Raw genomic sequence first — 12,834 nt, forward strand, 5'->3', positions numbered from 1 at the left:
AAACTGTATATTGTACAAGTTGAAGGTTAGCTGCCCTCAACCTTCGTTCAATGTTATAGGGAAGCGCATTTGCTGTCCATCGAATCACTCGGTAACATAATGGCTAAGAAAATTTAACCCTGGTCGTTCATTTTCACACAAAGTTTGTTGTACCACCCTTGTTTAATAAGCATAGGTCGGAATAAATATCTCTAGAAACACTTTACACATTTTGCATGACACTTTTATCATCCAGAGACTAGGGGAAACAAGGTACTACTATTATCATGGGAAGGATTTTGTTGATGCAAAACGGTGTTACAAGTTTTGTTTATGTCTTTTTTATGCACTGACATAACACTAAACAATAAAATAATATTATGTTTTCCTATACAAAACATCGATGATAAAAAATCTAAAATGGCCATTTTAGCGTGCTCAGGTCTCACGTTCGAATCCATTTATGACCTGAAATATTGTTTGACAAGATGGTGCAGGAAATAAAGACTTGTTATACAAATCTTATCTTAAAAAGAACATTCAATTAAATGTTTGTTAAATTATTTTAGCGAGTGTTGATTTTAATAGCTAATGACATATTTCCGAATTAAGAATGAATGACAAATTTGTAAAATTCACTCGCTTCATTGGAGTCAGACAAGGCTGCCCTGTAACTCCTGAACTTAAACTGTTGTGTGGAGTTTTATTTCTCTACGATGGAGTTTGGTTTTAAGAAGGTAATTTATTATAAAAAATAACTTCTATCTATATATATGTCTTAAGGAATGACGATAAAAAAATCGTGTTTCTGTTAAATAAAAAAAAATACATATCAATGTAGTAGGGGTGCAACTTAAAGATGAAAAAAAAAGAGAAATAATCATATTGAGATATTTATTAACTTAAATTGACAAGAATGCAATATAACTTGTTTTTTTTTTCAATTTACTTACATTAATTTTGGCCATTGGATGTTTTTAGTTCAATGATATTTTTTTGCGATATAAAGAAAACAACACATTCTTTAGTATAGTAAAAATAAACATTAATTCATAGTAATTACTCAACCTTTTTGTGTAATTGTAGGTTGTAGTCAGGGCTGCTCTGATCTTTGTTATTGCATTTTGCACCAATGCAATGATAGAAGAAATATCTATCCCTCCAAGACTTCAAGAATGTTTTCAACATTATGCCACGAAGACCACTGCAGCAAAGACAGTTGGTCAATCTATTCATTGGATGTGCACCCATTTGTTCATATGGCGTGAGTCCGGGGTAAAAGGTTGGCTGGTGTTTAATATGACACAGGAAGCACAGACATGGTACCGGTCATTGTTACCCGTGATATCAAAAAGTGTCCACAAAAAGAAAAGGAGTACTCATGGAGGATACAGAATAAGAAAGGAAATAAGAATGATGACAAATAAAGAACGGGACGATTTCTTTAGGGCTATTCAACTTCTTAAAGCAGATGCTGTAAGTAAAAAATAAATAAAATTCAAGCTACTTCATTTCCTTCAAATTCTGCAGTGACTGCCAATCGTCCATAATTAGGTCCATTTTGAAAGTAGTCGAGGCAAGCACTTAGTTCAAAGCACATTTATTATCATATGGAAAATTCATGATTTTTTTTATGGAAGTAGTTGATATGAGTTATATAGCTTTGACGAATTATGTAACAAACAATTGGAAGCGGAATCGAAAGCTTAATGACACTGGAATTTAATTTTGAAATTTGTTTCACAACATATTAGCTTTTTTTACAATTATATAATAAATAGATTAATATATGTTTATTTTTTAAATTCCATGACACTTTAAAAAAATGAAATATGGGTTCCTTGAACATTCTGCTTTCCAATTGTCACTGAGCAACTATGCAAAAATTCAATGTCTGTTACTGTTTCATAGAACTTTTTCGTTGATTAAATAAAGGGAAAAATCACAAACCTTAGTCAACAGTTTTTCATCAAATCTTTTTAAAGGGAACAACGCGATAAAGAATTTTAAACAAGAATGTCAAAATTTGATGGACATAAAAATTTGACGTAAAGGTCAGGCAAGATGATCCATTAACTTATTATTGTTTATTTGCTCTTTCACCATGTAAATACATTTTACTTCTTTACTGGAGGAATAACGTGACCTTTTGCGCTATATTATATTATCATTCTAACAATTTTTTTAGTTCTCCGCTTTGTGTTTGTAGGTTTGTTTGTACCGATATTATTCTGATTTTTATGGACTATGATTGTAACGATATTAAATACGCAATTTTTAACACAGCTATAATAATAAACAAACACACACACAATCATTCTTTCAAATTTATGAATTCGTGAAGTTTAGTTTACATGAAACCAATATTTCATTGACATTATTTTATCATATATATAGTCTGTTCCACCGAATAAGTATGGTGCTTTGGCTGCTTTGCACGAGGGACTCGCAGTTGATTCAGCTCATGGTGGACCGAACTTCCTAGGATGGCACAGATATTTTCTCCTCATGTAAGTTCACATGTACGTTTGGTTCAGCTTTATGTTACTTAATTTATGTTTATCAAAGTCGACACACAAAATAGGGAATGAAAAAAAATCATTGAGAATATTCGGTTAACAGTCAAGATTAATACAAGCAATGTTTCGGATTAAACATATGTCATCCTAGTCTTTCATTTCTTTTTAATCGTTTCTATGTTTGAATTTAATTTTTTTCATTCGAAATCTGTATATTAAAAATAAAAAATCTCTTGAAAATGTAAAGGGACTCAAAACTATTGAGAGATGTTATTTAATAAAATTTGTTACAAAGCATACAGTTTTATCGTATAAACAACCAAAACTGTACTGCTTTTTGATAAGTTTTTACTACATCTCGATTTTCTACTCATTAACACTAAGCTGTGTACTCAACCCGTACATAGTTGCCGTAAATGTAATACATGTATCATAAAGAAATTTGTTTATGGCAATTCTATTCTTAATGTTTTAATTAGGTTTGAAAATGCTCTGAGAGAAAAGGTACCAGATGTGTCACTGCCCTATTGGGATTCCTCTTTAGACGAACCGATGCTAGATCCAACACAGTCCGTAATTTGGAGCGAACATTTTATGGGTAATGGTGATGGTATCGTAACGACTGGTCCGTTTGCGGACTGGGATACGGCTGTTGGTCCATTGATTAGAAATTTAGGTCATTTCGGTGAACTTTTCAGTAAAGCCAACATAGCAAAAATAATGAGTAGGAGATATACTGTTGAAATTACTGAACCACTTGGATTACCAGAACATAATCTTGAAGTACAACACGGAGAAGTTCATAATTTTGTTGACGGTCAGCTCGGAGAACTCAGTACGGCAGCTCATGACCCAGTTTTCTACCTCCATCACGCGTTTGTTGATTATTTATGGGAACAGTTCCGTCTAAGACAACGCATGCAAGGCGTGAATCCGGACATAGATTATCCGACAATTGTAAATCACACTCTACATTCAGCACATGCTCCGCTCGGTTTTGGCAATTTGAGGAACATAGATAGTTACAGTGAATTACTCATTAACGGAATGTATGAATATATGCCAACACCGACTTGTTCTCATGAAAATCCTTCGTGTGGATCACAGTTTCTCCGATGCGAGTCAAGTATTGCTAATTCCTTCTGTGTCTCACTTGACCGTTCAATCTTCGGTACAAGTCCGTCATTTTTTCATCGACAACAGCCAATGCTTCAACCAAATCGCGCTGCACATGGTAGATGGAAAAGGCAAACGCCTTTAAAACCAAATTGGTCCAGTATGACACAGCAATCATTGCCAGTATTCAGGGATTCACAACACAACTTTGATCTAAGACGATTTGCGATGGTGCAGCCACCAATGTCCCCATCTGCTGCCATGATGACATCAAATATGCGTTTCCGGATGCAGCAACGAGGTCAAATAAACACAGTTAGACAAAATATGGACGCATTTTCTTCCAACAATAGAGCCAGAATGACACAAACTATGGCAAACAATCCGTTTAGAGATTTCTCCAAAATGAACCAACAACAAATGTGCCCAGCAATACCAGTTAACCAGCGTTACCAAAACACATTCAATATAAATGGACTCAGCGACGTAAGCCAGTGGGTTTACCTACCGGTCAAAATTATCTATAAGCGCCCACCGAATTTTTCATACAGTGCTTTCCCAATTATTAATGGAGCGCTATCTAACACAGCAGACATTTATTCACCTATGGGTTACAAAAATTTACAACAGCGATTAAAAACCATCGATCTTGCAACATATGACAAATGCCGAACGTCAGGAGCAGGAACTGTCTACGTTGTGTCAAACGGACTTAATTACCTTGGAACCTATAAAGAATTTGCCATTGTTGATAACCGTATGGCAATCTCCTTGTCAACCACATTTGTTGCTATAAAGAGTCCAGAGCGAGGGGTTTCGGAGGTCTTTCTGTCGGCTTTCGATTCGTGTGGTCGTATTTGTACACCGTACTGTCGCAATCCAGCGTCGACAACAGGGGAGTCACATCCATGTTCAGGAGCAATCCGGGTTAACTCAAACTTCCCTAAATTATACAGTAAAAACTATGGCGATGCTATTTTGAGTACTTGGAACATGGCTACCGGAAACTGTCCAAGATTAGTGGAAGATCAAGTCTTTGTGTCGTTTTATTGTGATTACGTCAAGGAATGGCCACTACCTGGCGAAATACCCACTCAACCACCTCCAACTCCCCCACAGCCTAATATGCACGGCTTTATGCAATTTGTTCCACCAACCATGCCGCCAAACCCTGTTCCTGCAATGGTACCAGCTCAACAACAACCAGCTGCCGCAGTGCTTATTGCTAGTAATGTTGGTAGGTTTAAATGGCATTACATTTCTTTTGTTTTAGACAATTGCAGTTCAAACGCGAAAAATATTGAATTTGATAAGACCGTACTTTATTACCTGATACTGGTTATACATAAACAGTGATGTCATTAACCACGCAGTACCGTTACCCTAGTCTACTCAAGTAGAAACGAAAATCAGGGCAACCAGGATTCCTACGCTTACCAAAAAGAACATACTCCAGGAACAACGAGCAAACAAAATGAATAAAATAAAACACACACACACAACAAAAACATAAAATTACAGATTTAACACGTATATACAAAACAAAAGTAAATGAGCAATCCTGACAAAACTGGCAGCATAGATCAAGTGTACTTTCAGGATAAGCGTCCCCTGCTTTTCTAGAAAACCCACCGAGGTAGTGATGAATCAAATGGTTCAGAAAAACATGTTTCAAGATGACTAAAGTAATAACTTGTATAGTGATTTCTACGATTTTCATCTCCGAGCTGATTTTCTACGCCAAATTTTCCAATTTTAGCTATGCAGTGATTTCTACGAGAAAAAGTGCTTTTGACAATTACCAATCAAAAATCTGCTTTTACATCTCTTTTATCTGTGTGTCTCTCCTTACTACTCTTACAATACCATAAATGTTAACGATGTAACTGATTTCAGCTTGTGACGTTGGTTATGGATGCATCATTCCTGCTTCATGCCGACCCTGCCACCACGGAATCGCTATTAAATGCCACGGGACTTGTTCTTTGTTCGCGCAATGTAGCATGGGAACATTTTCCTTTAATAGATGCCTCGAGGGCAAGACATTTGATGCTGCATCAGGAAGTTGTGTAACTGGCACCTGCCCGGAAGATGAAATGCCTCCAAACTACATTGGTTACACTGGTGCCTTGAGTGTCGGTACCAGCAGGGCACGTGTCAAGTCAGAACCGGGCGGTGATTAATCTAATGACTTTTTCTTCGATTTATATAAAGGGCGATGGAATATTTTTGTGCATTTCAACCATATCAGACCCCGGTGCCAGAAAACTTTATGTTGAAGTTATCATAACCTCTATTGTTACTTTTATAAACGAAAACCATTTTCCTTTCATTATAAAAGCTATAAAACTATTACTCTAAAACATTAAAATAGTTAAGAGATAATCAATAGACAAGAACAAGTTTAATGGCACCGGGATGTTTTCCAATATAATACTCGGTCCTGTCTGTGATGACACAATTAAAGTTGTGTTCACCAATCTCACTTGAGTCTTTCAAAGAAATTAGGTCATACCAAAATATTTCGAAGTACTTAAAAAAAGTCTTTTTAAGTGATGATTATAGTCTATATTTTCACTATTTTATGGATGTAAATGTCTATTTTTCGTTAGTTATATTACGAGTGAGGCTTGGGTACTCTTACTGTTATCAATGAACATGGTATTCCGCTTGGTCATTGAAAGGGAAAGAGCGAGAACCAAGATGAAACTGTAAATACCGCAGTGTGCTACCGAATGTCAAAAGGAAGTTAAACCGTTAACGACCAGTCAAATCGACCTCCCATGTCAACCAAAGAAAAATAAACCGACCAAACGGTTTTTAAGGCTTTAGAATCAGTTATTGGATGAAAAAGATGATAAGTACTGAATCACTCGAATTATGATAAATTGCATTGCATCTTCGGGAATTATAGCTCGATGGATGGGAGACCTCATCATGTGGGTTCAATATTAAGCGATGTACGGTGGTATTTTTATTACCCAGAATTATTATTATTATTGTCGACAATATGTGCCACAATACAAATCCAAATAAGTTTTCTCCAATACAAATTTATATTCAAGAAGCGTCGACATAAGCACACGAACAGAACTTTCTTGTAACAGGAAGTGTAGCTATAAGCATGGCAGGTTACCACCGAAGGAAATAATTGACCGTTCGATTATTCCCCCATCCGGGAATTCAATTCTAATAGTTGAATAGATTATACACAATTACCTGGGTTCAATTTACATTTGTAAACTGGTCAAAATAAAATTATGTTTGAAATAACTGTTCAAAAGCACTTCTAAATTTCTAATGGATTCAGAATTTGGATTCAGGATTTTTTTTATTGAAACGTTATTTGTGATTTTTATTTCAGTTATAAAATAATAATTGGCATGGACCAATCATTTTATATGATATTTAAGTACTAAAACAGGTTGCATAAAATAACCTGGTTTGCTAAAAGAAAACCAACCAATCAGAAAACTTGTTACAGATAACAACTTATTACATAAATAATCTCTTACGTTGGTACTACCTGAAAATTATCGATGGACAATACCGTATAGCGGGAAATTTTTGCTATATTCGTGAGGTTTTAAGAATCACGAAAATTTAATTGCAGATATTGCAGTAATCCCCCGTAGACCGTATCTATGGACTCGGAAAAAGTATTCAAAGGGCATATTTGGCATCGGCAGAATTACCCACAATACGGTATTGTCGCCGTTGATTCTAAAGACAAAATCTGGTCTGAGACTCGATGTCGAATGGTTAAATAATACTGAAATTTATAGAACGTAATATTATTTGGTATGTACCATAGTTTTACAGTAGTTTTATGTTTTAGGAAGTTGTTAATAAATAAACCACTTCAATGGGACTTCTTATTCAATTTAGGTTACAGACCACCAATTCAACCAATGAGCATTTGGAACGTACGCAAAAATAGTCCTACGCAGAAATTACCCCTGTTCCTCATAGTGCTGTGAAAAAAGTTCTCATCTCATTTAAAAAATTTAAACAGTTTCTGAAAGGAAAAACATTTCTGTACATTTTATAGGTGCATTTTGCTTCTTGTGATGTGAAGCCTATTCTCCATAATGATTTCTAAATATACCCCTATCTTGTGAAAACACTGGGATTTCCCATGCTATTTATAGACCCTTCACTTCCGGTGACCAGTACTGCACTGCAAGTCTGCTAACCCCACATGCCATTCTGAGGATTGTGAGCTGACATATGTAGAATCATGCTGATATATAGTCCTCTGCAGGTTAAAGTTAAGGTAAAGTCCAGAGAAGCCATTGAATATTGTGAAATTAGCATAGAAGCCTATGGGAAGTGGAATTAGTGGTTTTTAGCCTTGAAGTTGGTGTCCAGAAAGTGACAGTTCCCAGCACACTTTTGATTTCATCTTCTATCGATGTTGGCTCCCACACTCTTAAAACAACAAAAAAGTGTACAAACAAAAAAGTCACTTTGTCCCCTGTCTTGTGGAAGAAAAATCTTTTAACTGTTAAATAAGTTGGGTATAAGGTGCTATAATTTGAAAAAAAGAAATAATCTAAAATTTGTGTTGAAGAACCAGCATGTATTAATTTAATATATTTCCTATTTGGCCTGCCCTACAGATGACCCCGAAAATTTACCTCGGGTGTCACTCTCCTATCTTATCCGTAGCTTACTGAGAAATATTCTGTTTCTGACATAAAGATTATAAACGATGAACGTTCATACAATCATCATTATATATTTTGTACTGTTTTGACTACTAATTGTATATATTTTACCCAGTGACAATTTTGTACTGTCTATTTGTACTGCAATATACCGGAAACAATAGAAAAATAGAATATTTTTATTTCTAAGGCCCATAAAGAGCATATACATCAAGAACAATGATTGAAAAAATATAGAAAACAATAAGCCTTTACGCAATAGTATAAGTTAACAAATAACCATTATTTAAGAAAACTGGCACACAATTTATGTTTAACAAATCAACTAGAATAGTAGAGGATGCTTACCCTACCGGTGCACCTGGTCCATGCTCCGAGGTTTTAGTTTAGTCCTATTTGATCATTTACATTTTACACATGTATGTATTATTTGGTTATTTTATGTTATTTGTTGTGTATGTCTGTTTTCCATTTCTGGCCTTTGTCCCCGGATTACATTCTTTTGATTTCGGCTAGAATCTTGGTTCCCTCGATTACTCTGACATAAAGTAAGAAGTTTTTATTAAGGTTTCGTAATTGAATTTCTTTTTATACAAATTATAAACTGGTGAACTATGTTTTTAACTTCAGAAAAGTGTAAATGTTTATTACACATAAAGGCATCATACAATAATCCATCATTCAATTCTTCTATAGACAATGGCAATATTTTAATATTGATAAGATAACTGTACAACGAATAGGAAATCTACCATGTCCATAGGAAATCTACCATGTCCAGACACCACAGTTATAGTAATTGATTTTCTATTAACACCTAGAATGTATTTCATAAAGTCATTAAGTGATCGTTCAGTTGTATCTGGAGAAAAAACTGAATATATTTTTTTATTTTTTAGTTTTAAAATAATTATGAATTAAGGGGTCAAATGTAGAACTACCAGCCTTTAGCATCTCATCTAAACCAGTTGTTTAATAACATTTTAGCTTTGATGTGGATTCAAAAAATTTTTTAGCATAAAATCTATAATCTTAATCACACTAAAACTTGTAGTTTTCTCCATCTGTTATACTTTTTAATTTATCTCCGGTTCTTTACACACAAAATGAAGGAGATTAGTTTAAATTTGAAAAAAAATGTTTGAACAAGATTTCTAGTTCAGCAGGTTTTTTTCCTTGTCTATATTCTATAGATTCTTTAAGTGAACTAATGACCTTTCAATATTGGTTTGGAATCCCTGATATTGTTTCAACTATTTAAGATAATTTGTTTCAATAACGATTTTTATATTTTCGCTTTTATATTCTCTATAACATTTAAAATATCAACCTCTATAATAACAGAGTTGACAGAAAACTTAGAGAATAATTCACCCTTCGAAACGAGAGTTTTCCTCATTAAACACATGTCAGAATCCAACCACTTACAATTAGGTTTCTTCTTACTTGACGATTTATTGTGAAAAAATATTTGAAATATTTTTAAATATTTAAAGTATTTTAAAAAAAATCTGAGGCTTATTCCAAATGATAAATTACAATAACAATCAAAAAACCTTTGGAATGAAATTAGATATTTTGAAGAAAGAAGTAGAAGTGCTTCGGAAACACTCACATAATCAACAAGACTTGACCCTGTTGGCTTGAGGCAAGTACATTTACCATAAAAAGTCTCCAATTACGCGTCCATTTAAAATTTTCATTTTCCAGATATACATTATTATAATAATTGTTTACCTCTAGCATCAATCTTAGTCTTAGATCTTGAAACGTATCACATTCATAAACATCATATATATAGGTAAATTAATGTCGTACATATCATTTTGTATAAAATCTGGCTCTGAACTATACCGAACATTAAGGATATCCGCTGGTGAAGAAAACGAGGATTTCAAAGGGTTGTTAAATCTTCTAAGAACTTTCATGCTCGATAAATATGAGAAGAAAAAAATAGATTAGTTAATGTGCTCGTTTTTGAGATATAAGCATTTGGGATTCTTACTAGAATTTTGTAAGGTCTTAATTCCTGGGCGGGTGATATCTTAATTAGCACTCCCAAACCCCCATAAAAGTTAGTATTTGAGGACTGGGATCTACAAACTGGTAAGAATTTCAAACACTAAACATTGATGTGAGTGTTGTACCCCAAATAGGTTTGTGTTGTAATAAATCAAAGTATGGAAGACAATTTTCTAGTTAACATTAAACTGCAATCGAAGGTGGAGGGAGGTTTATCGTGCTACCTAAAAATTCTATAGGAAAAATTGTTCCAAACCCAGTTCAGTTGCTTCATACTTTACCTTGATATATTCGTTTGGCGAAATTTGCCAAAAAAAACAAAAAAAACCAAACAAAAAAAACAAAACGTTGAAGCCCGTTGAAGCCCGTAAATACTGAGGCTTCTTATCGAGATTTCTTCCCTTGTATGAAATATGGGGATACAATGATGTAGCTCTTTTGACATACTTTGGTCGAACTTATTGGTGCTGGGTTTGGCTTCCTTTTTCGATATTTTTTTATTTTGAGAAATTCTTGCACTTTAAAGCTATTAAAAACTTTAAATCTTGAACATGGTGTTTTGTTATTATGTTTCTGATAAGACTTTACTTCTTCAAACGCGTGTACAGCATACCGAAGATTGCAACATTTACATGGATAGTTTTTTAAATTTTGGCACATGGGTTTTCCATTTTGACTACTCATCTTTACTGTATCTACAGATTATCAGTTCGGCAAAAAAAAAGTGGAATACACATGAACTGAATTAGTTTTGTGGACAATATGTATAGCCCAACACTTTTGTAATCCATTGCTCCCTACCTGCTGGTTCAAAGTGTCATATTTTTCTATTCCTCTTTTGTCTACCCCGGACTTGACTTTTAATGAGCAACTCGGCGGATGTTTCTAGAAAAGGAGAGGAAGCTTATCCTACCGATGCACCTGGTCCATGCTCTCAGTTTTTAGTGGAGTCCAATTTGCTCATTTACTTTTGTTACTCTGTATGTATGGTTTTAGTTACCTTATGTTCTTTGTTGTGTATGTCTGCTTTCTATGTCTGGTCTTTGTCGCTGGATTACATTCTTTAGATTAGAATGCAACTTATGTGGTATAGTATATGTCGGAGAAACGCATGAACGATTAAACAAAAGAATGTGCGGTCATCGTTCGGGAATTAACACCACCAAATTCCCGACAGTTTGTCAACACTTTAACCAACAAGATCATTCAATCCTCTCTATGAAAGTTCGTATTTTAGAAAAAAAAATGACCATCCTACGAACAGTCGCGTTCTAAGTAAAAACTATCGTAGGGAAAGAGAGGAGTACTGAATACGCAGACTAGGTACTGCAATAACTTACGGATGCAATGACAACATCAAAAGTAACGGAAACCTTTCAAGCCAATATAACAATAGCTTTAATGCGATGAATTCTTTTGACAAAATCCAAGGCGTAAAGAGTCATGGCCATCGCCACTATACGTCACCTAAGTTACATGATGTCTCCTCAGATGGTCTCCTTCCTTTCATACAGAAACCTCTTGGACTTCACCACATTAGAACCAAACTTTATTATATACTTCTCACTTTACTACACTCCCTTTTAAAAACAAGTCTTGACAATCCTGTTTCTGACAGCACCTCATCATTATACAGACTTGTTGCCATCATTTTGGATATTGGTTTCCACAGACTCTTTAAACCAGTTTGTGTGAAAAGTCAAGATGAAGAAAAACGATCATTTCTTCCACGATCTTTGTTTTGTCAACAAAGGTATAGATGCAATTAATTTGTTTGGCTAACATCCTCCATCACAAAAACGTTACCAACAAAATTCCCCCTTATTTCAAAGACAAATCCATACCAATTATTTCATATTCCTATACTTCACCCATTACATCCAAAATTTTCAATTATAAAAGGCTATTGCAGAACCTCGAGATGGAGGTCTTCAAGGCTAAACCACCTGACTGTTCTTGCAAAACCTCTCCATTCAAATATGGTCCTTCTGGTCACGTCGTTACGGGAGATTTTACCATCATCGAAAGCGAATCTCTGCGTAATATACTTTCTAAAGGTTCCAAGTACCTTGAAACACGCTCCATAAATTGGAATTATAACTTTAAAGTTCTTATGGATGCCGTCGAGGACTATGCAAGAAAATGGATAAAACGAGAACAAGAAGACATTGATTCTCTGTCAGAGTGGTTAAAGGCCGTGAGGTCTTTAATTTTGAAACGAATGAAAGTCTTAAGTAGGTCAATGAGTGCTAAGGCTACATGGGTTTTCAAAGACCCGATGTAGCAAAAACACTGTCTATTATACATGACAAACATGTTATCGTACCAGCAGACAAAGCCCAAAATAACATTGTTTTTGTCTGCAAAACGTTTAACATCCAATGTTTATTATCAGAGGTAGACGTAGAAAATGATAGTAGTGATAAGACCTATACTGCTACCGCACTCTCTAAAGAAGAGATTGTGGAAAACCATAAATCTGTGCTCTCCTCTTTTGGTCTCTCTACCAAGGACGATGATTGTGATTT

At 34.7% G+C, this 12,834-nt stretch overlaps 1 protein-coding gene across 1 annotated transcript; it reads left to right on the forward strand.

The window, feature by feature from the left end:
* The first annotated feature begins 1,067 nt into the window (after positions 1–1,067).
* LOC148618050 (uncharacterized) lies at positions 1,068–7,931 on the forward strand. Its single transcript, XM_088585900.1, has 4 exons — positions 1,068–1,455; positions 2,377–2,489; positions 2,978–4,851; positions 5,511–7,931. The coding sequence occupies exons 1-4, from the start codon at positions 1,117–1,119 to the stop codon at positions 5,795–5,797; spliced, it is 2,613 nt and encodes an 870-aa protein (XP_088442026.1). The 5' UTR covers positions 1,068–1,116; the 3' UTR covers positions 5,798–7,931.
* Positions 7,932–12,834: the final 4,903 nt, after the last annotated feature.

Source organism: Perna viridis, chromosome 5, assembly GCF_037379345.1.
Source record: "Perna viridis isolate PV_CMFRI_1.1 ecotype Kerala chromosome 5, ASM3737934v1, whole genome shotgun sequence".
Classification (NCBI taxonomy): Eukaryota; Metazoa; Mollusca; class Bivalvia; order Mytilida; family Mytilidae; genus Perna; species Perna viridis.

What these genes read in the sequence shown, in the direction of transcription:
- LOC148618050 (XM_088585900.1), top strand. Translation starts at nt 1,117, where the DNA reads ATGATAGAAGAAATATCTATCCCTCCAAGACTTCAAGAATGTTTTCAA. An exon ending in AACTTCTTAAAGCAGATGCT is followed by an intron (nt 1,456 to 2,376) that starts GTAAGTAAAAAA and finishes TCATATATATAG; the next exon opens with TCTGTTCCACCGAATAAGTA. An exon ending in CACAGATATTTTCTCCTCAT is followed by an intron (nt 2,490 to 2,977) that starts GTAAGTTCACAT and finishes TGTTTTAATTAG; the next exon opens with GTTTGAAAATGCTCTGAGAG.